The sequence below is a fragment of the Thermomyces dupontii genome (assembly GCF_041956625.1).
Source record: "Thermomyces dupontii strain NRRL 2155 unplaced genomic scaffold VTN31scaffold_2, whole genome shotgun sequence".
NCBI lineage: Eukaryota > Fungi > Ascomycota > Eurotiomycetes > Eurotiales > Trichocomaceae > Thermomyces > Thermomyces dupontii.
In genome coordinates, this window is record NW_027192308.1 from 2051822 (window position 1) to 2075903 (window position 24082).

The 24082-nt window shown below is 52.9% G+C and overlaps 10 protein-coding genes across 10 annotated transcripts; 6 read left to right on the forward strand and 4 right to left on the reverse strand.

Moving 5' to 3' along the window:
* Positions 1 to 1505: 1505 nt before the first annotated feature.
* Positions 1506 to 3801, reverse strand: VTN31DRAFT_3140 (uncharacterized protein; the record flags this gene model as incomplete). The annotated part of the gene is made up of 3 exons (XM_069403387.1): positions 1506 to 1619; positions 1688 to 1963; positions 2017 to 3801. The coding sequence occupies 3 exons, from the start codon at positions 3799 to 3801 to the stop codon at positions 1506 to 1508; spliced, it is 2175 nt and encodes a 724-aa protein (XP_069262573.1).
* Positions 3802 to 5659: 1858 nt separating this feature from the next.
* VTN31DRAFT_3141 (uncharacterized protein) lies at positions 5660 to 6907 on the forward strand (the record flags this gene model as incomplete). Its single annotated transcript, XM_069403388.1, has 1 exon — positions 5660 to 6907. One exon carries the CDS (start codon positions 5660 to 5662, stop codon positions 6905 to 6907), a length of 1248 nt encoding a protein of 415 aa, XP_069262574.1.
* Positions 6908 to 7306: 399 nt separating this feature from the next.
* VTN31DRAFT_3142 (uncharacterized protein) lies at positions 7307 to 7677 on the forward strand (the record flags this gene model as incomplete). Its single annotated transcript, XM_069403389.1, has 2 exons — positions 7307 to 7340; positions 7394 to 7677. The coding sequence occupies 2 exons, from the start codon at positions 7307 to 7309 to the stop codon at positions 7675 to 7677; spliced, it is 318 nt and encodes a 105-aa protein (XP_069262575.1).
* Positions 7678 to 7739: 62 nt separating this feature from the next.
* On the forward strand, positions 7740 to 9251 carry VTN31DRAFT_3143 (uncharacterized protein; the record flags this gene model as incomplete). Its single annotated transcript, XM_069403390.1, has 1 exon — positions 7740 to 9251. One exon carries the CDS (start codon positions 7740 to 7742, stop codon positions 9249 to 9251), a length of 1512 nt encoding a protein of 503 aa, XP_069262576.1.
* A 332-nt stretch (positions 9252 to 9583) lies between these two features.
* On the reverse strand, positions 9584 to 11781 carry VTN31DRAFT_3144 (uncharacterized protein; the record flags this gene model as incomplete). Its single annotated transcript, XM_069403391.1, has 2 exons — positions 9584 to 11414; positions 11468 to 11781. 2 exons carry the CDS (start codon positions 11779 to 11781, stop codon positions 9584 to 9586), a joined length of 2145 nt encoding a protein of 714 aa, XP_069262577.1.
* A 531-nt stretch (positions 11782 to 12312) lies between these two features.
* VTN31DRAFT_3145 (uncharacterized protein) lies at positions 12313 to 14169 on the forward strand (the record flags this gene model as incomplete). Its single annotated transcript, XM_069403392.1, has 2 exons — positions 12313 to 12495; positions 12547 to 14169. The coding sequence occupies 2 exons, from the start codon at positions 12313 to 12315 to the stop codon at positions 14167 to 14169; spliced, it is 1806 nt and encodes a 601-aa protein (XP_069262578.1).
* A 1484-nt stretch (positions 14170 to 15653) lies between these two features.
* On the forward strand, positions 15654 to 17317 carry VTN31DRAFT_3146 (uncharacterized protein; the record flags this gene model as incomplete). The annotated part of the gene is made up of 4 exons (XM_069403393.1): positions 15654 to 15678; positions 15735 to 15787; positions 15838 to 16017; positions 16070 to 17317. 4 exons carry the CDS (start codon positions 15654 to 15656, stop codon positions 17315 to 17317), a joined length of 1506 nt encoding a protein of 501 aa, XP_069262579.1.
* Positions 17318 to 18233: 916 nt separating this feature from the next.
* Positions 18234 to 19279, reverse strand: VTN31DRAFT_3147 (uncharacterized protein; the record flags this gene model as incomplete). Its single annotated transcript, XM_069403394.1, has 4 exons — positions 18234 to 18283; positions 18337 to 18882; positions 18938 to 19075; positions 19126 to 19279. The coding sequence occupies 4 exons, from the start codon at positions 19277 to 19279 to the stop codon at positions 18234 to 18236; spliced, it is 888 nt and encodes a 295-aa protein (XP_069262580.1).
* Positions 19280 to 19793: 514 nt separating this feature from the next.
* On the forward strand, positions 19794 to 20541 carry VTN31DRAFT_3148 (uncharacterized protein; the record flags this gene model as incomplete). Its single annotated transcript, XM_069403395.1, has 4 exons — positions 19794 to 19862; positions 19924 to 20041; positions 20106 to 20405; positions 20462 to 20541. The coding sequence occupies 4 exons, from the start codon at positions 19794 to 19796 to the stop codon at positions 20539 to 20541; spliced, it is 567 nt and encodes a 188-aa protein (XP_069262581.1).
* Positions 20542 to 20927: 386 nt separating this feature from the next.
* On the reverse strand, positions 20928 to 23778 carry VTN31DRAFT_3149 (uncharacterized protein; the record flags this gene model as incomplete). Its single annotated transcript, XM_069403396.1, has 8 exons — positions 20928 to 21048; positions 21109 to 21311; positions 21384 to 21522; positions 21574 to 22846; positions 22900 to 22974; positions 23035 to 23290; positions 23339 to 23464; positions 23512 to 23778. The coding sequence occupies 8 exons, from the start codon at positions 23776 to 23778 to the stop codon at positions 20928 to 20930; spliced, it is 2460 nt and encodes an 819-aa protein (XP_069262582.1).
* Positions 23779 to 24082: the final 304 nt, after the last annotated feature.

The window sequence follows — 24082 nt, forward strand, 5'->3', positions numbered from 1 at the left end:
GGTAGGTACCAATCGTACTGGCTGTCCTCCGCACGAGCTGACAGACTGGTGACCAAAAAATGACTACAATGCAGGTCTGAAGATCTACCAACTCTCTGGAGTACTGTCGCAGAAGTCGTTGAATCATCAACTCACGGACCACTATGCATATCTTGTCCAATCGCTGAATGGGTAATGTCAGTCTCATTAACAGAGCGGTGTTTGAAAAAAATGGAAGAGCCAACTAACTAATAAGCCTAACTCAAGTAGCATAATGGTTACCGTAGGTACGGAGTATGGATGTACCAATCATGTACTCTAACGGTCTAACCAGATTGAGCGTTCAGGTGGTGTCGAATACATGCCCTTTCCGTACCCCAGTTTGTACGTTCAGAGGATTCAATTAACTAATGTTGGAATTTACGGGTGTTACAGACGTGTTTTACGAGCATTACGGGTGGGATACATGGCACCGGTCATGTGATATTCGCTTAAAAGGACACACAAAATCTTCCTGTGTGGCTAGTTTTTTTTTCGTTATAGAGATCAATGATACATACACCCTGCAAGCCACCTGCAATCAGATACCATTCGTGTTTGTCGAGAAGATTACACGTTGTTACCGTCTTCTGTTACCTTGTTGTTGTGGATTTCGTACAACTAATCCTATTGAGTATTAGTAACCCCTGCATCGTTCAGTAGTTAAAAACTAGCCAAGACAGCAAATGTTACTAATCTAGCGTACTTTCACCTTTGATGTTTCCAGATTTTCAAACAAATCTCCGTCCAAACTCCAACGGTCCAATAGGTGACTAGGTGTCAGATTCCGGAAAGAAATCTATGTGGAAAATCTGCAAAGTAGGTTATCCATATGTGGGTTATCGGTATAACAACCTACCGACAGTCCGGAGAACGGAGTACGGAGTACTCCGTACGAAAAGGCGTAATTCCATGTGCCATGTGGCCAAATGAGTTGAGAAAGTAACGAACCGATTAAGAAGGGTTTGTCTCTCTTTATTCTCCATCTGGGCTAGGTGAATTTTGCAAAGTTGCTCAACTAAAGCTTAAGAGCCTCACTGTACGGGGTGTATGTGCAGGGACCAGGACACCCCATACTTTGATGTAACACCCCTCCCTTTCTTCCCGGAGCCCTGATCATCATCGCTCACAGACAAGAGAACGGGATACGGCATGTAGGGTCGGAAGCCAGCAGGGATGAAGCCTACATAGCCAAGCACATAAAGGCCGAGAAAAGGTAATCATGTTCAATTGTCATCAACACACGAAAAACCACCGGACAAGAGAGCCTTTGAAACACCAATTTAACACCGATGCACATACCCCATGGAAGCAGGAAAAAAAAAAAAAAAAAGGACCACGGGTATTGCCCACCGAAAAAAAGGTACATCCGGGAAAAGAGTACGGAAAGCACGCGGAGTGACGTAAACGGGGACGAAGAAAACTTGCAGGAGCAATCAATGTGGACAACAATAAGACTCATACACCAAAAAAACAACAAAATCAGCTCACGATGCTGCTGATGTAGTGGGTTGGGATGGTGGAGGGTTCGTGGAGTTGGACGACTCCGCTACTCCTTGGCCTCTGCACAGAGGACATGAGTTCCGACCGGTGGTCAACCACTGCAGAAAAATCGACAGTCAGTATCCAGAAGCCCCAGAAACGCAATATAGAGCTGGATGGACCGTACATGATCGATGCAATCTTTGTGGAAGAGGTGCTTGCAACGGGCCAGCTGTCGGATTTCCTCAGCTGCCTCGTAGTCGCTGAGACAGATCAAACAACGATCGCCTTCTGCGATTGGAATGCGGCCAGATCCTTCCATGGCCTCTGCAACCAGGGATCCGGCGTATTCCACAAGCCGGAAAAGCCCACCAGACGAAGCCACGTCCTCTTTCGTAGCAACTGGGGGCTTTGCTGGTCCCAACAACGACGACAGGAGGACCAAATCTTCATATGTCGGGTTCTAGCAACCTGTCAGCATGTGATCGATTCGATGGCATAAGCAGAGAAACTTACATCAGTGAAAAGACTCGGAGTAGCGACTGCCGGGTGATTCTCCGAAAGGTTCGTCCCCACCACGTAAATCACCCATGTTCTACCTGCCGACGATGGCGGACGATCGGACTCCACGAACCCATTGCGCCTGGCTGCTCCGGAACCGAGATCACGGTGTCGAGCTTGCTCCGAGTTACTACGGCGTCGTTGTTGAGCACCGGGAGCCGCAGAGACATTGGGATCAGCGGGTTCAGTAGTATCAGGAAAGTGAGTTGGTTCCTGGTTTGGTTGTGGTGTAATATTGGCTGCAGCCAAGGATGCAGTGGATGGCCGACCACTGGGCGTCGCGGTTCCCGATGGAGGAGCAGAGAACGTGGGCTCAGCAGGAGTTGATGGAGGTGGATTGGGTCCCGGAGGACTGTCGGACATGGCCGCATTCGCCCCGCCGTTGGAAATTGCCGACGGAGCACGGGAGTCGGAAGGGGCGGGCGTATGCTGTGACTGGCCATCGAGGCTTACCGGAGCTTGCTGCTCAGGCGTGTCGCGGGAGGAAAGTCTGGATCCAGCATCAGCATGTCCAACAGAGTCCCCGGCGCTATCTTCACTCCCAGCCCGTTGATTTGGTGTAGCGAATGGATTCCTGAACAATGGATTCGGCACCAGATTGTCCGGATGGTGGCGGTGGAGGTCTCTGGAGGGAACTGACCTGACTCCAACAACCACCAGTGTCACTGTCCTGCCTTCTGCAGGTTCGTTATTATTACTGTTGGGCTCGTCCACGTCCATTCGATCCGAATCATTATTGTCATTCTCAGCGCCACCTTGCGGGCGCGACGAGCCTGCGGAGTTTGCAAAACGAAAAACTCGCAAAAAATTGAACGGGGTGGGATTGCCACCCGGGGGTTGTCCAGAGCCATCGCCAGACGGAGGCATGTCGCGGCCTTGTGTAGAAGTGATTTGTTGCAAGCTTTGGACCAGGCTATCCAACGACGCAGTTAATCCAGGGTTGCCCACGGGTTGAATGTTGAGTGGCGATGGGTTAGCATTTCCCGAGAGTTGGGCAGCAATCGCGCTCGCAGCAAGCTGCAGCACGCGAGAGAGGGGTGTCTGTTCCTCGCGCCGCAATGTCCGAGTAGACTGCGTACGCACCAGGCGGGGCAAGTGTCCTCCTGGCGGTGGGTCAGAAGGTCCTCTGGCCGATGCTGAGGGTGAGGGCGGTCGATTGATCCACGGCGATGGGTCTACGGAATCACTTTCATGCCCTTGTTCCCTGTCCACGCGAGTTTGTGTTTGAATAGGTGGCGTGGGAATTGGTGGCGGTAATAGCCGGTCCATCCCAACGGGTGTTACCGGTCGCAGTGGCTGCGGAGCAGCCATGGGGAGATCGCTGCTGGAGACGGTAGGGAGGGTGGGAAGGGCAGGGGGGGATCCGAAGATGTCCGAGACTGGTGTCGGCAATGAGGTCCGCATGCGAGCCAGGCGAGCGCCTCGAGCCCAACTTCGGCCGGGAGTTGCCATGTCGTCCAAACGCGGTTCAGAATGGTTAGATCCCGCATCGGACAGGAGGCCAGGATCACCATGCAACAGGGGATATGGACCCCGGATGGTGCGACGCCTCGTGATGCCGCGAGACCCAAAGGAATTGAATGGCGAGAATCGACTGCTGCGAGCTGCCTCAGATCTCGAGAAAGAACGCGACCATCGGCCATTTCGATGAGCATGACCCTCTGCTGGTGTTTCCTCATCGCTGTTCAGCAAGGTACGGATGACGTTATTCGGAAGGATGCGGGAGCCCAATCGAGACATGGTTGACTGCCTTCTTGTCATCATAAGCGGGGTGTAGCGGGAATCTTCATGCCGCGAGCCCACAAGCGAACCCGCTTCGGTCATCTGGTCCGTATCAAGACTGTGCATAGAAACGTCATCGTCCATGGGTTGCGAGGCGAACGGCTGGAACGGCATGGGAGGCCCACTGAGACTGCCTTGATACGAGGCTTCATTTTGCTGATGAGATGGTTGGTTATCCAGCGTTGATTCCAGGAGGTTGTCCAAATTCATGGTGTCTCGGTCGCTGTTCCGTGAGGGGACGGAGTACTGTGCAAGGCTGCTATCCGGCCGCTGGTTTGAAGAAGCCGCCTGACCCATAGTCGCGAATGGTGGATTGATAGTACTGAATGTTGCTGATCCTATGTCTCCATGAGGAGATTTAAAGAGGCCCTCGCTGTGCAGGGGAAAGGCTATGCTCACGAGGCAGGGATGGTGAGTTGTATTCGGTCGTAACAACAACGGCGGGTTGGATATACCACCTGGATCCCTCGCAAATCTGGCTAAACTCGCGGAGAAGAATCGTGCTGGCCCAATACAAAAGCGTTTTGAACCTCGTACACGCCACGGAGCTCAAAATCGATGACAGCGGCTGCGGATTTGAGGGGTTCGAGGGGCGAAGACTGGCCAGACGGAGACACTGTCACACTATCTCTGACTGGAGCAAAAAGTGAGAGAAAACGAGCGTTCCGAGGGGAAAAGAGTGGTTAAAAAAACAAAAGAAAAGAAGTGCTAAATTACGCCATGTGGATGCGATTTCGTGGAGTTGCTGGAAGGTTCAACGCACTGTTCTCCGGTAAGGACGGGACGGCCCTGACAGGTGAACCAATGACTCAACTGATGTGTGGTAATTTTACCAGATTACCAGAAGAATGATCACACGATTAGTAATCGTCACTGATGGATGTTGATGGAATACATCCAGATTAATAAAATGGCTGCTCGGGACTGTCGGGACTGATAGAAGTGACGATGAAGGTGAAAGAGATCGGTTTGATTAGTTGGCCACACTGCCGTTTCCCTGGGTAACAAATTCAGTGCCTTCACGGCCGGTTTCATCGGCGAATGGACTTTTAAGAGAGGGAATTCACTGAGGCAGTGAGGCCTGAAAAAAAAAATAGGTTTGAGTTTCATAAACCCTTGTACGGAGTACATCACTCAGTGAGCGCTGCTCACCAAGCAAGGTTTTGGAATTAATGGAAGCGATTTTCAATCGAAAACATTTGTGTCTCATTGCACCAGAGGAGTGGTTCCTGGCAGCTTTGCAAGTGAGCATGAAGCTTGGGATCAACACGAGTACTTGTATGTACCATGTACTGTACCTACTCGTAAGTTTGGTTTCTCCGTACGGAATAAGAGTATGTACTCGTACTCTATACATACTCCGTACAACCCATCAGTGATCAGTCTACTCCGTAACTTAGATAACCTAACTTACATGATTGACGAGTTAGTTACAAAAATAGATCGTAATTTCGTAATCTATGGAACAATAAATCGTTACTCAGGACGAGAATAATACAAGCTTATTGGCCGGTGTTCTCGAGTACAGATATGTTACATTGCAAAAACTGCAGATTGGCCAGGCAAATTTGCCCTGCAGACTGCACTCATACGAGATGCACTTGCGATTCAGGAACGAAAGATTTAAAAAACTCACTCACGCACCGCTGCGGGTTGCGACGCTGTCTCAGTCATTTGTCCTTTAAAATTGACAAAATAAAAAAAAAAAAAAAAAAAAAAAAAAAAAAAGGCACATGTATGTTGCAATGTGGTGATAGCATCCTCTCTTCGCGAAAACCATGAGGCACAACAGATATTCTTCGGCCCAACAAGATTCATGACTCCGTCAACATCGTTATTTTCACTACCTCTGCCCCCATGGCAGCAGCCCGAGACGGCCCGGTCTTCCAAATACTGTCGGAAACGACGAGCAGGGTCGAGCGAAGGGGAGGACTGGGATCCGAGCGACGATAGTATCAACTCGACTGATGTCGAAGATGGCGCGATTCGCCGCTCCTCTCTGATTCTGTCTCCCGAGGAAGCCCACCAATACCGCATTGCCGGGCTTCCTTTTGACCAGGAACTGCCAGCCGGCAATTTTCCTCACGCAGCGGCGCCGGCGGACGTCGGCCGGAAGCTGGACAACGCAGCAAAGGCTCTGGTCGGCAAACTTGCAAGCCTCGACCCGCCAGTGTTTCTACCCGAGTCTCCCGCACATGGTCGGAATCTTCGACTTCGTCACCTCGCTGTGTTGACGGCCGTGCTGCATCGTTCTCTCCTGCAGGGTGACTATCTCAGAGCGGGCCGTGCGTGGGGACTTATCCTCCGCGAGGAGTTCGCTGGCCGCTCCATCGATGTCCGCCAGGGTGACCGATGGGGTATTGGGGCAGAGATCCTGCTCCGTCAGCACGGCCAAGGTGACTCGCCGACGTCCGTATTCAGCCGACAGGGGTTTAAGGCTGTCAAACATTATTACGAGCGGCTCATTGTCCAATTTCCGTATCGGAAGGCTTTCCCCGACACCTCGGTCAGCTCTTTACATTTCTATCCAGCCATGTTCGGGCTTTGGATCTACGTTGTTCAGGAGGAAAGCAACGCGACCCGCGATGCCATCCTGGAGCAGGATGACCGTTCTGTTCAAGATTACCCGGAAGAAGAGGATTACATGAGAAGTCCTGATGATTCTGAAGGATCGCCGTCACGGGCTTCTCGCGTTGCCGCCGTCCGAGCGAAGGAGCTAGCCGAGGCACAGGAGATTGCCGCCCGCATGGATGAGATCATGGTTTCTCCACCGTACTCAGATAGCCCAGAACTCCTGCGACTCCGAGCAATGGTGTCCTTGTGGATCGGCGACCTCTATGTATCGTCCATCCCAGAGACAGAAGAAGATTCTGATATCGCGGGTGACCACGACGACGATACGACGCTCATCGAAGAGAGAGTAGAGACTCGGATGGCGAAACAAGAGAAGCGCCTCGCTCAGGAGAAGCGAAATGCGGAGCTGCAGAAGTCGGAAGAGCTCTTTGGGAAAGCGGACCTGCGCCGAAGAAGCAGAGCGCATTCTGCGATTGCTACGACAGGCTGATTTATGGGCTCCTTTATGATGTCTATGAATTGACATACGAAGTGAAACCTGGTATCATCATAGTCAAGGGCATCAATGTCTGTGACAATGTTTCAACACTGGACGCAGATGAATTGAGTTGACGTGGCTGCCACCGCGCCTGGCATTGGGTGGACCATCAGCTCGAATCGGGTCGTGGCTTCAGGTAGCCCCAGAGTCCAGAGTCCAATGCTTGCTTCTGAACCTACCTAGGCAGGTAATTATCCGGTCCGGCCGCCAGTGAGTTGCGGAAGGCTTTCTCGTCGCTGGATGGCTGAGCACTCGCCCACGGCTGAATCTAGCGAAACGGATAGTACTGCATCGGGTAATGGATACATCACTCGACAGACAAGTGATTGATAATCCGAAGGTTGAATCAAAATGAATTCTCGCACAGAGTTCGCTGATAGATCAGGTAACTGCGTCGTCAGGTGAAACTGCCAACTGGCTAAGTGCTGATAAGATAAGCAGCCGGCTCTGGCAGCAAGGCTCGTAACGTAACCTATGCCCAAGGGTCAAGCGCCGCCAAGGCGGAGAGGTGGGGACAGGCAAGGGCTAACCGAATACGGTTAGCGGTCAGCGCTCCGATCAATTCGCGTCGACGCGAATCATGCACCACTAGTCTCCTTTTAGACAATTGCAGCCTGAGGCAGCGTCCTCAACAGGTCAGGAAGGTCCCGCTGAAAACACAGCTTCAGGTGTGGAGATCAAGCCCAAACAAACAAACATGTGGCACGACTTGTGAGACTTGAATTGTCATTTTGAGAACAGTGAACCCGTTTCGCACTTATCAATCAAATGCCAGGATGCCATCATGGGGGTCACCGAGTATGTCCATGCCAGAGATGGCGATCCCCGCCCTTTTGGCCATGTGGGCAGTGAGAATCGCATATTCGGGCAACCGTCCCGATTCGTGAACCCATTTACCGCTCATTTACCGCAGCAACAGGGCGACGCCGGCGAGCAGGAAAAGCACAGGAGCGTTTTTGACACGGATGTAGAGGGAATCGACGATTCGACCATCACAGTAACGAGCCTTGCGGAGACCGAGGACCAGCAACGAGAGCTGGCGTCTGGGTTCGCCAGGCAGCGTCTTCCGCACAACTGGCGCGGAAGTCCGGCCTCAGATCATTCAGAAGATGATGACAGACGCATGAGGCACAGTCCGCGGCAGGATGGATACCGTTTGTTAAGTCCGTACGTGCCTGTCAATGGGATTCATGGCAGGGCGCAGACAACAGTCAACTGGAAGATGCCACCTCAAACGTACCAGCCTCTCGAGTACGGCAATAGAGATCAAAGGGAGGGGCGCCCGCCCTCTCGTCAGAGCCCTGACTATGATGGGAGTAACCAGATGCCACGGACGGCACCAGTGCCGTATCGTAGTGGACACAAAGCCTCGCAGAGTTTGGCAACGACACCTCAGAATCGCTTCAACTTTAGAAACGAAAGGCCGTATGAGCGGCTCATCCAGCAGTCACCAACGCAGGGGGCCAGGACCCCAGGATCTCAACGAGCAGCGCAAAACTCAGAGACCAGTCCTCTCGACAAAGAACGCTTGCGGAGGAAGTATGCGTCGCCACCACGCTACATGAACAGATCAGTCGAGAATCGCGCGAAAACCCTGGACATTACGGACGACGAGAGCTTTGAAGGCACAACCACCACGATGGATGCGGTGGACCCTGAGCCCTCGGAGGCAGACACGACCGATCAGTCAGCGAGAAGATCTGTCGGAACAGACTATCCACCGGAAGTCCTCGCTCGAATCCCCTACTCCGAACTTGAGAACGAGCCATTCGATTTTGACCCTGCGTCATCATCATTATCCTCACCGCCCATATCGGGAGCATCCACAGCATCCATTTGTCAACGTCCGTCTCCAACCCGACCACTCAGGACGCGGATTCCAGTCCGAAGATCATCCCCACGCATGTCTCCCGCGACCAAACCCCAGCAGAGTGCGACTCCCAGAGAGCAATCCCAGTCGGTGAGGGACTGCCAAGCGTCCCAAGCAGAGAACAGGATATCGTTCCTCCTCCAGAGCAGCGAATCTGACCAGCGCACCTATCTCACCTCCCTCCCGCTGTCGGAGTGGGAATCCGTCGGCGACGAGATCATCGCCGAGCTCGGCGCCATGCTAACCAAGATTAAAGAGGCGCGGCAGGCCCGGCGCCGCACCGCCGCCGTATTCGAGGCGGAGATCAAGCGGCGGCATGAAGAGTCTGAGGCTCACAAGAGAGACATTGAGCGGAAGATGTGGGAGTTGAGAGAGGGTGGACTGGGGGTGCTGAGGAGGAGTGGGAGTGAATTTTTCCCTTCATGAGTCAATATTGATTGCCTTGGCCTGGTTTGCGAGATAGAGCGAGGTTTCGGCGTGGTGTTTGTTTAATCTATGCATGGGATGGATAATAATCATCACGGTTTGTTTGGGGTGAATGTCGGGATTCCCTGTGAATGGGCATCGTTTTGATATGCATGGCAAATTGTATCATACAACCGCAAAAATGCCAAATAATCATGTCTACCTGTTCATTACCAACGACGAGGATCATATCGCCCAATGAAATCACAATGCATTGACATGCCATTCCCACACCTTCAACGCCGAGCCTTCATGATACAGATATATCAGATAGCTGTAGATTCAATTCGGTTCTATCTGGGCACCCCTCCCGTCGCCGACAGAACCGCCGTCGCCAGCCTCTTATACTCTTCCAGCAACTCCGCAACCTCACCCAGACGCAGATCCTGCGCATCCTTGACCTCCAAGAATCGCTTCAGCGGAGGGGGGATCTGCTGTAGTGCCGCCGCCGCTGCAGTGGAGGAGTCGGGCGCTGCAGCTAGGGAGGCACTACCGGTGGCGGGGGTTTCGGCAGCGCTCCGGCCAAAGCCCCGGATCATGCCCGGTATGTGATTAAGAGGGTTGATCGCGTTGCCAAGATTTCGCATTGAGTCCAGTGGCGTGCTGCCCGGGCTGGGCGAGAAGAGCGAGCTGGCTGCTACGCTGGGGCTGGGGGTGGAGTTGGTGCGCGACGGCTGCGGTCCTCGCTGGTTAGGAGGTTGGGTGTCATTGCTATTGGGACTGTGCCGGCCGTCCGCTGCGGACGTTTGACGGCGTGATGGGACTTGGAGCGTTGTTGAGCGGTCTGGTTGTTGTTGTTGTTGTTGATGTTGTTGCTGCGGTTGCTCTGCAGTGGTACTCTCGGCCAAGGACGCTTCTTCGCTTCCGGGCTCCGTGTCACGAGCCACAGAGGGAGTCGTAACGAGGCGTCGGGCATCGTCGAGGGTCTTTGGAACAATGGATCGATCTTGCCCTAGCCGGTTCGTCTGCATTTCCTTCAGACGACCGAAGAGAAAGTTGAAACTGTTATCCAACGTTGTGCTGATGTTTTTCAGCCCTTGGTCCGCTGTATTGCGAACAACGTCATTGGCTGCACCCAGCACTCTCGCTGGAGGTTGGAAAAGGTTGCTGAGCCTACGTTGCTGAGCACCGACCGCGGATAACTGAGCTTTTGGTGTATTTGCTATTGAGTCTTGGCTTGGCTTGGACAATTCTGCAGTCGCGGACGCCGAGGTCACTGTCGGAGCGGGTGATTCCTCCGTTGGACGTTCCGCACTCTGCATTGTGGCAGTATTGAGAAGCCGCGGTTGTTCGTCCGCTGGATCCTCGCAGCTGAGACTCGAAAGATCCACGTTTTCTAGGAATGTGATCGCTGCTTCAAGGTTGGTCAAACAATACGCGGCTTCCCCGTCGATCTTGCTGGCGGATCGGAACCGCTGTATAAATGCGAGGTTGCTGATCACGTTGAGGCCCTCGATGGGAGACGCTATCAAGGTGTAGATTAAAGTGGGCAAAATCTCATCAGCTGAAGAAGAAGAAGGGAGAAGAATGGTCAACGTGTCGACGATTGCTTTGTGGGCTGCAATGAGGTGCTGCAGTTTGCCAAGCGGATACTTTTCATCGTTCATCTTAAACAGGCTTTCGCAAGTTAGGGCGAGTTTATCTCGAACGGCCTTTTCAACTTCGTCGTTCGCTGGAGGAACTTCGATTCCCAGATCCCTCATTCCAATACCCAGAACCGACAGTGCAGCGGTCTTGGAGCGCAGCTTCTCATCTCGAACTTCATCTAAGGTACTCTTGTGCCGCCAGATCCTGTCATACACCTTTTCACAAACCCGTCGCTCCACAGCTTCTTCTAGCGCAACCTTTTTGTACGCTAGCTGCTTTCGCGCCTTCCGTCGCTCCGTAACTTCCGATGCTGTTAGCATCTGCTGCGTTAGCCCCTCCCGACCAGTCCTTCCATCCTTCAGGCTTGTCCTCCTGGGTTTATGAGGGGAGCTGTCCCGGTTGATGCGAGAGGCCAGAGTCGAGATATGGGTCGCAATATGGGAATCAGCCCGGACATAGAAGTCTTGAAATAGTTTGCATATTCGATCCATCGAGGGGGGTACTGAGTGAACTCGAGCAGTCAACGACTCGATGAATCTGATTTCACGTACATGTCAGGTCGACTCTCATCATATACTGGCAGACTATACCTGTCGATTAAGCTGGCCAACTCGATTGGCAACTCATCCGGTACCTCTCCTGCCTGTAATTGCAGGGTTTTCTCGGGATAGTCTGGAGGATCGACATCGGACGAGTCTCCCTTCTCAAAAAAGTCTGGTTGTTGGTCATTATTTTCGTAATCGATGTTAACTTGTAGTCCCTCTGGGCCCGTAGCGCCTAAAGGGTCCGTGTTCGTTGTTGACGTGCTCCTAGCAAATGGGCTGACCGAACTTTCCATTCTCGTGAATGACCGCGTTGACCGAAGCCTGTGGCCCGCAGACTCCGGCGCGGTTGTGGACGACATGGTTCTCTAATCGGACTCGAGACAGATGCGTTAAGGAGGTGCCATGTGATGGATGGCCTAGTCAGCTGGCATGAACGTTCAAAACATACGGTATGAATCACGGTAGTATGAAGTACGGTCACTCGTGTTGACAAGGCTATATTGCGAGTTCACAGCAGAACTAAACGTGTTCATGGCCCTTCCGAAATCTTCTCCAAGGCCCCTGCACTGTAAATAGTCAGAAAGCCATGTTTGGCCATCCCGAACTGCACGAATAATGAGCAGTTGAGGGCAAGAATCAAGGTGACGCTGTTCTCAGCAAAAGTGTCGCGAGGTCACGTGGTGCTAGGTGGGTTAGGCCTAGTACCTTGCCTGGTGGACACGTGATGCTTTGAGCGAGATTCACGTGAATAAGAGATCATCTTGATCCAGTTATCAAGAGCGCGGAATCCGATAAGCAACCAGACCGCCCATTCGTCATCTCGTCAGATCTGGTCGTCTGCTATATCGCATGAGTCCGTGTTCATGATGGCTGGTCCACTTCAACGATCCATGAGTTTCCGATCCCTGTCAGAAGTTGCCGCAAGCCTCCTTTTGGTTATATCTGCAGCGTTTCCACACCTAGTCGAGGCGGTCAGATCGCCGTCCTGGAATGGACCGAAGGAGATCCCGATCGTCCCCCCGTATATTCCTCACGAGGGCGACTCCAACTCCGTGGATGCTTTGCGGAAGTTCGTGAGTGTTTCTCACGTTCGTTGTGTCGCATTTCATGACTGACGCCCGTAGACCCTGCGTCATATCCATCTCCGAGGGACTTATCAGTTTCCCGATCTCCATGTGAAGTATGATGTGACGCCCGATGCGAAGTTGTGGATTGTGTCGGAGGACACTGGTGTTCTGAGACCTGTTTCTGAGGTTCCGAAGAACCTCTCTGCATCGTCACGGACAATACCGATTCAGAGGTTGAAAGACCGACGTCCGTCCGTGATTGAAGCTCACCTTGCCCTTGCCCGATCATCAGGGACCCCTCCCGTTCTCGCAGCATCGGAATGGTCGTTGGACGAAGTCGTTGGCCCGAATGTCGAAGACAAGAACACCGTGTTGTCGTTGGCGCAGATGGCTGCGAATGACTATATTAAAGAGCCATGGAGTGAGGAGTGGCAGATCATTAGTGGGCCATTCAACTACTCGTCCAGTTTTGGATGGCAGGACGATGGTCTGCGAGGTCATATCTATGCCGACGAGAACAACTCCACGGTTATCATTTCGATCAAAGGAACGTCGGCAGCCCTGTTCGATGGGGCGGAGACCACAACAAACGACAAACTCAACGACAACTTGTACTTTAGCTGCTGTTGCGGGCAAGGTGGATCGTTCCTTGTGAAGCAGGCTTGCGACTGTGCCACAGGGACGTACACTGGCAATCTGACGTGCATCGTCGAGGAGATGCTGGCGGAGAATCGGTACTACCGAGCAGCGATCGACCTGTACAAAAACGTTACGGCACAATATCCGCATTCCGACGTATGGCTGACTGGTCATTCGCTGGGCGGTTCGATGAGTGCACTCCTTGGACATACATTTGGTCTGCCCACGGTTACTTTCGAGTCGATTCCGGACGCACTCCCTGCGTCTCGGTTGGGACTCCCTGCACCGCCAGGACATGATCCGAGACGACCCCAGTCACGAGAGTTCACCGGTGTCTATCACTTCGGCCACACGGCTGACCCGGTGTACATCGGAACGTGCAACGGGGCCACATCACCCTGCACTTGGTATGGCTATGCACTGGAGTCATCGTGCCATACGGGGTTGATGTGCGTGTATGACACGGTCGAGGACAAGGGCTGGCGAGTCGGGATCGGCACCCACCGTATCTTGAGCGTGATCAAGGACGTGCTGGAAGCTTACGATTCTGTCCCGCCGTGCCTGCCGGAGAAGGAGTGCGTAGACTGTGAGTTGTGGAAGTTCTTCCGAAGCAACGGCTCCGAGATTACGACATCGCCTGCAGCCACCACCACTACGAAGACGAGCACCCGGACGACGACGACGTCCACCTGCAAGACTCCTGGTTGGTGGGGATGCTTGGATGAGACGACCACGACTGGCTCGACCTCACCCTCGACGACATCCACCACCAGCACGTGCAAGACTCCGGGGTGGTTTGGTTGCAAGGATCCCACAACTACGACCACGGTGACTGGGCCATCGCCCACCGTGACCATCACGGATCCTCCTTCCTCCACGACCTCGACCTGCAGGACACCCGGCTGGTTCTGGTGCCTCGACCCGACGTCGACCACTTCGACCACTACGACATGCGAGACGCCTGGATTTTTCTGGGGTTGCTGGGACACGACGGCCTTTGGTCAAGCGCAGGCCATCACTCCAGCGTCTGCATTTCCATAACAGCGCAGTTTTGGATGTATGTACTTGGTGTTTACGGGCTTGTTTCGGATTTCGGGTTTTATTTGACGTTCACTATTTTCTGGGTTTAATATTGGCGACTTGGGGAGTTCTTTGGGTCGATACACAAGCATGGCGGTGACTGCCAAGTATAGAGATATATCCCTATTTACAAACACATTTTTGGAGTGTGATTAACCTAATGAGAATTGATATCAATTTTGGATAGCTTGGGGAGGTTCTGCCAGGGATCTACGATGTGAGTGCAGAGACTCAACCAAGGTAGATTGGGTTCATGAATCCAATCTTCCCAACAGATGCTCTCGGGTGGAGAGGCAGAGGAGTCGGGGCAATTGCAGTGAGGGGATCGCGGGTGGCGCGGTGCGGAGAGAGTTTGGCCAGTTGACCTGAGACTGAGGACGTGATTGTTGCTGCTTAAATTGCCACCCAACATTGCGGCAATCTGATTCATACGTATTGTTCAAGATGTCTTCCCCCAGTCCATACCACCCTTGCTTGCTTTTTTTTTTTTTTTTTCCGCGGATGAAAGCCAATCATCCTGACCACTCAATTAGGAAGGTCGATCCGGAACGGGTTGTTGATTAGATAATCCGCGGCGATACTTTTTGTCTTCTATTCCCCAGCCGAAATCTGCGTCTTTGGTCCCAGGATGCAGCGATGTTTGAGCGTCTGGAACATTCCAAGGCCAACATCGGATCATGTCGAAGCGGAAATCCGGCCGATGATGCCTTGCTCGGAGCGTTGAGGTGAGGAGAGCACGAGTTCGGAGGACTGCGTATACAGTACATGTTAGGTGTGACCTGAGTGCGGGCATTCATACGACTGCGGGTGGAGGTTGAACCGCCAGGAATCGATTGTACGCATGTCGTTCATGGGATGGAGGAGATTGTGAGCCAATGTCTTTTTGTTTGATTGGTGATTACGGTACACTCAGATTGATTCATGGGGATGATCGATGGGACCAAGCCGGTACAGTATGTACGGAGTAGACTGATTGATTTATCGTTGATCACGATGTGGTGTTGAGCATGCAGGCTTTTCCTCCGGGAAACCCCGCCGGTATATTGTCAGCGGACTCTCCAGAAGCAATGTACAGTAGTAACCGCAATCTTTCAATAAAAATGAGTGCGTTGCCTCGTTATTCTTAGCAATGCTTTGTTGGAGTGTAAGTACGAGTACATAACAGTACCTACTCCGTACAGTATCCTACTGGAAAATGGCGGACGTATTGAAAATCAGCGGTCTCCAATTGGAGAAGAGAGCATCCACCGTGCGGGGTAGACAGTGGCCGCTAGTCCCAGTGTGGAGAATGATAGACCCGTGGAGCTCCCTTCACTCCCTCTGCAGGATTTGAGGAACCCTGATTTAAACATCAGCTGCGTCTTCTGCTTTCTCCTCTCGGCTTGTTTCCTCTTGTTTTGCTAATCTGTTGTCCTGAGTGACACCCTACTATCATCACCGACACCATGGGTGCCGACGACAAGAACAACAGTACGTCTTCGCAGATCGAATGTGATATGGGCATCCAGGCTGACTGAGATGCATAGAGACCTACCGCTACAACGAGACTCCGGTCTACACCACTTCAAATGGTTGTCCTGTATGTTCTGATGGGCAACGAAATAGATGTATTCAGACTAACGACCTCAGGTGTTTGACCCGGAGGCCTCCCAGCGCGTGGGCCCCAATGGCCCTCTGCTGCTGCAGGATTTCCATCTAATCGACCTGCTGGCGCACTTTGATCGCGAGCGCATTCCCGAGCGAGTCGTTCATGCCAAGGGAGCCGGAGCCTACGGTGAATTCGAAGTGACCGATGACATTAGCGATATTGTCAGTCCTGAATGCGTCGGAAAATGCGAAGCCAGTGCTGACGGTTGGACAGACGGTCATTGATATGCTCCGCGGCGTTGGCAAGAAGACAAAGATGATGGCCCGTTTCTCAACGGTCGGTGGGGAAAAGGGCTCTGCGGATAGCGCGCGGGATCCGCGCGGGTTTGCGCTCAAGTTCTACACGGAAGAGGGCAACTGGGACTGGGTCTTCAACAACACCCCCGTGTTCTTCCTGCGCGAGCCCAGCAAGTTCCCGTTGTTCATCCACACCCAAAAACGGAACCCGCAGACCAACCTGAAGGATGCCACCATGTTCTGGGACTATCTGTCGACACATCAGGAGTCGGCGCATCAGGTGATGCACCTGTTCAGCGATCGCGGGACCCCGTACTCGTATCGCCACATGAACGGCTACTCGGGTCACACCTACAAGTGGATCAAGCCTGGTGGCGGCTTCAACTACGTTCAAATCCACTGCAAGACGGACCAGGGTAATAAGACATTCACCAACGAGGAGGCCACGGAGCTAGCAGCCACGAATCCAGATTGGCACACCCAGGACCTCTTCGAGGCCATTGAACGGGGCGAGTATCCGTCCTGGACCTGCTACGTCCAGGTTCTCAGCCCGGAGCAGGCGGAGAAGTTCCGCTGGAACATCTTCGACCTGACCAAGGTGTGGCCACAGAAGGAAGTTCCACTGCGCCGCTTCGGTCGCTTCACGCTCAACAAGAACCCGCAGAACTACTTCGCCGAGATCGAGCAGGCGGCGTTCTCACCCTCGCACATGGTGCCCGGTGTCGAGCCATCGGCGGACCCCGTCCTGCAGTCGCGTCTCTTCTCGTACCCGGACACTCACCGACATCGCCTGGGCGTCAACTACCAGCAGATTCCGGTCAACTGCCCGCTGCGTGCGTTCAACCCGTACCAGCGGGACGGCGCGATGAACGTCAACGGCAACTACGGCGCCAATCCGAACTACCCGTCGAGCTTCCGCAAGCTCGAGTACAAGAGGGTCCCTACATCGGACGACCATGAGAAATGGGTCGGCTCGGTCGTGACGCGGCAGCTGCCCGTCACGGACGAAGACTTTGTTCAGCCCAACTGGCTGTGGCAGGTTCTGGGCCGCCAGCCGGGCCAGCAGGACAACTTTGTCAAGAACGTGTCGGTCCACCTGTGCAATGCGCATGAGGAAGTCCGCAAGCGGACCTACGGCATGTTCTATCGCATCAATAAGGATCTGGGTGCCCGGATCGAGAAGGCGACCGAGGCTCTGGCGCACAAAGAGAAGGCTCGGCTGTAACGTCATGTAATCATAGATGGTTCAGAACTTTATGCCAGGCTGTTCTCACAATATGAACAAGCATGCAGGGCGGCTTGAGAGCACATCATTGATTGTTCCCAGCGTTTAGGGTATCCTCGATCACGTGATACCTAATATCAGAGCGCCTTTCCTTGAGTGCAGCGATGCAATTTAGCATGTAGAACATTCGGATTGTGAAAAGGAGCAGTCATAGCTCAAACCTGTGCTGTCCTGTGCTGGTAGTTACACTCTTAGCAACCAGATTTTACATGTCCAGTACAGTACCTCTTATCATCAAACACCCAGTTAAAAGACCTTACTCTCCCCCCTTCCTCCGAATCCGCTCCATCTCATGCCCCTCCCTTTCCTCTTCTTCCCGTGCCTCCTCTTCACTCTCACCACTCATATACCTCCCGGCACTCCTCCCAACATTACTCGTCATTGTGCCCAGACTCTGCGTCGCGCCGGACACCGTCTGGCCCATACCCCCGGGGGCGTCGCCGACAGTTCGGCCCAGGTTGCTGACCATGCCGCCGACGGTTTCTGTTGTGCCCCTGACGGTGCGGTTGATGGTTTCGGTTGTGCCGCCGATTATTCCTTCTAGTGGTTTGTTAGTGTTTGGTTGATTTCGGGGTAGGGGGAAGGAGAGCAAGATCTACTGTTGTTTTCAGACATGGTTATTTGCGGGTTTTGTTCAATGTGTTCTTCGGTTTATGGGTTCGGATGATATGTTTGGGTTTACGGGTTTGGTGAGAAGGAATGGTGGTTTTATACGACGTTGCCGCTCTGATATCATAGGTTCAAGTTGGTATGATATCATCGGATGATCGGGCGAGTTCACATTCAAGTATACCTACACGAGTCATGACACAACTCCAAGATTTTTTATATTATCAATCACAAGAAATTGGGTTGTTTATTCATTTGACCACTCAGGCTTCTTCTTCTCTGCGAACGCATTCATGCCTGTCTTCGTTAGCCGATCAAATGATCCATAGTGGCAGCACCAAATGACCTACCAATCTTCTGGTCCCGACTCCCAAACAACCCATGGAACAGCCGCCGCTCAAAGTCCACGCCCTCCTTCAACGCCAACTCCTGACTCTTATTCACCACCTCCTTGGCCGCGGTTACCGCAACACGGCTGTATCCCGCAATCGTCTCGGCCGTGCTCAGCGCTTCCGCAAGCACCTCCTCCTTTCCGCCCTCAACGACCTTCGCTGCCACGCCCCATTCACCGGCCTCCTTGCCGCTGAAGTTCTTCCCCGTCAGGATCAGTTCCATGGCCTTGCTCTTCCCCACGGCGCGGGTGAGCCGCTGTGACCCGCCGGCACCTGGGATGACGCCGAGCTTGATCTCGGGCTGTCCAAATGTGGCGTTGGCCGTGCAGTAGATGATGTCGCACATAAGTGCCAGCTCGCAGCCGCCGCCCAATGCGTATCCCGATACCGCCGCAATCACGGGCTTGCGGATGTTGTTGGCGAGATGCGACCAGGGGGCGATGAAGTTGTTGGAGTAGGCGTAGGAGAAGCTCATGGGTGCCATTTCCTTGATGTCCGCGCCGGCTGCGACGTTTAGCATTCATGACCCTGATAATCATTAGGGCAAGTAAAGACTAACCGGCAAAAGCCTTCTCGCTGCCGGTGATGACAATAGCACCAATGTCCTTGTCAGAATCGTACTTGCTCAGCGCATCGTTAAGTTCCGCAAAGAGCGCGCTCGAGAGCGCATTCAGGGCTTTGGGTCTATTCAACGTGACTGGCAAAGGGTCAATGTTGGTTACACGTATACTAGTGAAAAATCCTTACTCAGTCCAACGCCAGGCTTCGGCGTCTCCGTCAAAATATGCTCGTATGATGCTGGCGTCGTCAAGGAGAATGTCCGCGACGATCGGGTCAGGTATGATGTCAGCGTCCGCGAAGTGCGAGACGCGACCAGCCGCGAGCAGCGGGACGACAGCATTGCGACGGTGCGACGGTGCAATTTATGAAAGAACTTTGAGATTACTGGATAATTGCCTGGCTCTGAACACGGTATAGAACAGGACAAGGACCAGTAGACAGGGAAATACGGGCAACCTGTTGTTGATACACATGCTCGGCCATCAATTGCCGAGGGACCGAGCCTAACCGCGAACTCGATTTGCATTGTTTGCATTTTCACGCCGTAGCCTGATTTGGTTAGCTCAATCTCAGTCCCTGCTCAGCCACAATATTCTGGATTACGTGACCCTGTGGCTTGTGCCGTGTGTGGTGTGCCTCTCTAACAGGACACTTTTCGCATTCAGCTCAGGAACATCTTCGCAATCGGCCTATATTAGTGCTGAGATTCGACGACTTCAACGGCTTAGCCGTATCGGAGTTTTCTACCAATTGGTTTGCGCTAGACTCCGCATCTCGCGGCAAGAAATCTGAATTGGAGAACCAGCCATCGACCTTTCTCCCTGCGGAGCGCAGCGCACACAACACTTCGCACCATGGACGCTCCTGAGCCGGAGCAAACCCCATACACCGCATTCACAGCGCAGACCTCGAGACTTGTGAGGGTCAGTGAAGTGAATTGCTAAGCGAAAGGGGACAAAAGTCCGCTGACATTTCGCATCCTAGTTATACCAAACATATCTCGACAAATCCGTTCCATATACTCTATACCGATGGCTAGGCGTGGCAGGGCTACTCGCGATCTTCTTTTTGCGGGTCATTCTGGCCCAGGGGTGGTATATTGGTATGTCATTTCGAACAGACAAAGCATGGTCATCAGAACAGGGAGACTAACATGGGAATTCTAGTGGCGTACACCCTCGGAATCTACTTGCTCAACCTCTTCCTCGCCTTCCTACAGCCCAAATTCGATCCTTCCCTGACGCAAGACGAAGGTCTGGAGGACGGTGAGGGCGCGGGGACGCTGCCCACGAAACAGGACGACGAGTTCCGGCCCTTCGTGCGCCGACTGCCCGAGTTTAAGTTCTGGCATGCGGCCACCCGTGCAACGCTGATTGCGTTTGTGTGCACGTGGTTTGATTTCTTCGATATCCCGGTCTTTTGGCCGGTGTTGGTTATGTACTGGCTGATTCTGTTTGTCTTGACGAGTGAGTTCTTCTCAGCCATAAGGTTGGGAGGTATGGACGCTAATGTGCTACCGTAGTGCGACGACAGATTCAACATATGATCAAGTATCGCTACGTTCCGTTCTCGATCGGGAAGGCTCGATACGGGCGCTCGTGAGGATTGATACTCTTGTTCCTCGTCAATGCCTCTGTTTCGTCAACCCCCCTTTTTTTTCGCCAGTTCGTAATGAACTTGTCTCTTTTTCGAGTCACTCGAGGAATCAAGATATATTTCCGAACGCTGTCACGCACATTACCTTCCGAAGTCTGTTGGTTTTTCATCCTGTTACTACGTTTGTTAATCTCTAGTAACTGATGCCGTCCCGCGAAGCATGACCTGTTTTCGATTCTGCCTAGAAAAATGTTCAAGTATGTACAAATAAAATCAAACGTCTCAATCAAGTCATCAAACACCTTGACGATGTAGAATGTGGTCGTTCAATTCATTCTCAGCGACGCCATTATAAAAGTCATACGCTCAGAGCAATGAATCATGACGAGAGGTTAGATCGCAAGCTCGTCCATATCAAGACTCTGCGTGCGCTGCATCTTCGGTCGACCGTTTTCCTCTCCGTCGATATCCGAGGTTTTTGTGATCAGCCATGTAGAGGCATACATGTTGACACTGGAGTTGAGAGCGTCAGGATCTATTGTAACCTTCGTGCTGATGATATATGATACTCACCGGTCGATGCAGTTTCCCGGAGTTCTTGCGCCGACCCGCCGAGGCTCGAAGCCGTTCTCCTTGAAATCCTTGATGTACCACGGCTCGATACTCGCAGAGCGAAGGAGCACACGGCCGCCGAGTTTAAGCGCGCGGTTGAGCTTGCAAACTTGCTGCGAGGCAGCATCAGATGATGGGTCGAACCAGTCCATGGAATCCATGATCTGCGATTTGGGTATGTCAGTATCCGTCGTGATCGTGGTTGAGTGATTGGTGGAATCGACGACTGGCCGTACCACTGCGATAGTTAGGGTTCTTGGAGCGATCCGCGCAATGACCTCGTCGAGGCCGTCCGTGTGGATCCGCAGCCCGTCGAACGCGCCCGGTTTGGATAGTTTGTCGTGGGCTTTGGGCGTGAGATACGTTGGGTGGCAACTGGCGCAGTGTTAGTGAAATTCTACGATCGTTTATCTCTGCTCAGCTTACCGCCGTGAGAATCTCCCTTGGAGACACAGGTAGTAGAAGTAGTTGTCATTGCTCATCAACGTCTCCTTCGCCACCGGGTCAAGCGTGTTCACGACATATTCCCAGATAGCCTGGCCGCTGACGTCTTTGTTCTGCTTGATGCCACCGCTGACACCCTTGCGCTGGAGGAAGTCCTCGATGATCATGTTCCGCTGCGTACACGGAACTCCGGCGGCTTTCCAAGTAAACCATTCTGTCTTTACAATCGCCCAGTGCAAAATCTTGCTGAGAAGGACACGGCGAAGCTTGGGCCACAGCTTCCGTTGCTCCTTGAGCGTAGGCGCCTCGCAGAAACGGCGAGTGGTGCCGGTCAGACCATTGAACCAGAGGAGGTAGCGGACCAGCTTGATGGCCAGACGGGAGCCGCCGGTCTCATACAGACCCCTGCTGGACTTCGAAGTGAAGACATGCGTGTGCTCCAGCCAGAATTGGAAGGCCTGGCTGGAGAGATGGGGACTAAGCTTCGTGAGCAAGAGCTCCCGGAACTGCGGGTGTTTGCCCTCGCCGAAAATCTGCCAGAAATCCTTGTATCCCAGGGCAGAAAAAGCCGCCACCTTGAGCTCCAAAAGGTGATTCTGATTCGGATTCAAGTCCACGGCGTGTATCCGCCTGGGACTTCTCTGCAGGTAGTCGAGGATATTGTCGCCAGCACTCGTTATAGCCAGAATGACATCGTCTGTGCTGATATTCAGCAGTTCATGGTCAACTCGGGGATCCTCCCAGTTGAAAGCATAAATGTATTCGTTGTTGAACTGTGTGTGCTTGGGAAGCAAGTCGTTATAGTAGATCCGATAATGGTGGTTCTGGTAGAACGCCGACGGCAGCGGCAGATTTGAGCTCAAATTCACAATGGCCGATTCGTATGCCTTGGATCGAATTTCCGGAAGGGCTTTTTCAGCTGCATCATTCATGGCTTTGCGGTGGTGAACGGCGGATAGGTAGGGAGACTCGGTATAAGCCGCATTCAGTCTCTCAATGTCGGACAGCTCAGACGCAAAGTCTTTCTGGCAGCCCAGGAAAATATAGTATGGAATTCCGCCCATCACATAATTGCGCTCACTGGCAGAGATGATCGTCCCGAACTTGTATTCCAGATAATCCCTGCGATCAGCCTCCAAATTCACCCTGTCGAAGTCGAACCATGTTCGCCAGAATACCCGGCCGAGCCAGTTCACATGCCGGTTGAACACTCCACCGGTGTAGTTACGATGAGAGACATCGACGATGCTTTGCACTGTTTCTATTAATGCCGAGCGAATCGATCATAGTCGGAGAGGATGAGCGTACCATAAAAGTCGCACACCCCAATGATGCCGGTGGATTTTAGAAGTCTGGTCATGGAGTCGACCACGCTGTAATAGTCTGATAGCGGTATCGTTAGAAGTTGACATGGACCCGCAAAACTAGACCTAAGTGGCATACCTGGTATCATTGAAAGGCTGTAACTCATCGTCACCAAGTCTGCACAACCATTCCCATCTCCAGCCCCTGGTAAACGGAACTCGCGAGCATCCTGGCACACAACTGAGACGTTCTTCCATCCAAGACGCTCAAAGCGTTTGCGAGCCACTTCCAGAAGTGAAGGAGAGAGGTCAACCAAGTATACATGCGAGAAGAAGGATTCCACTTTCACGAATTGATTCATGGCCTCAATATTGTAGCCAGTGCCACCGCCGATCTATGCCAATTAGCTCATGCGGAATCACGTACTGCTCAGAGCTCCTACATCGACCCAGATGGGTTGCGACAGGCCATGCTTGGACATGCGATACTTGAGCTGCGCCGCCACGAGCCCAAGCATATCCTCGCGGCCACGAAGCAGTCGCTTCCTGGTGGTATCATACACGCTCGCCTTGCACCTAGTCAGCGGTGTACACAGACTACGTGCTATAGCCGTACCTGGCTGCGATAGAAACTCTCCAGCGAGTGCTGCTGATTCAATGGACCGTCCCGGGGTTTCTCATATGGCTTCAAGAAACTCGCATACGCAAATCGCGCATATGACAGTAACGTGTCCGCAAATGGAATCTTTGGTTTGCGCAGCGAGAACGCCAGCGCGGAAACGACGACTGCGCACACGAACAAAGCTACCACAGCCATTGCCATGTGTAGCGAGCCAAAGACCTGAATACCAACGGTCGAGTGGAGGACGTCAACGACAGACATGATGCCAATGGTGCACACGCGGTGTGAAACAGGGCGGTGTCGCCAGTGGCATAGTCGCCGGGATGTCGATAGATATAAATGTCTCTCAAGCCATACTATGGCGACGGTCCACCGTTCTCTGCAGCGAAAGCTTCATATCGACCTCGCGCCTCATGTCCTATCACGGCCACACATGTTTGTAGCTTTCCCACCGGAACGGGGACCATGGCCCCGCGGCCTTAGCGGAAGAACCCATCACGCAGTGGACAATGTCGCTGTACCGTAGATACTTAGTTCAGTCATCAAGTCAGAGAGCACATCCACG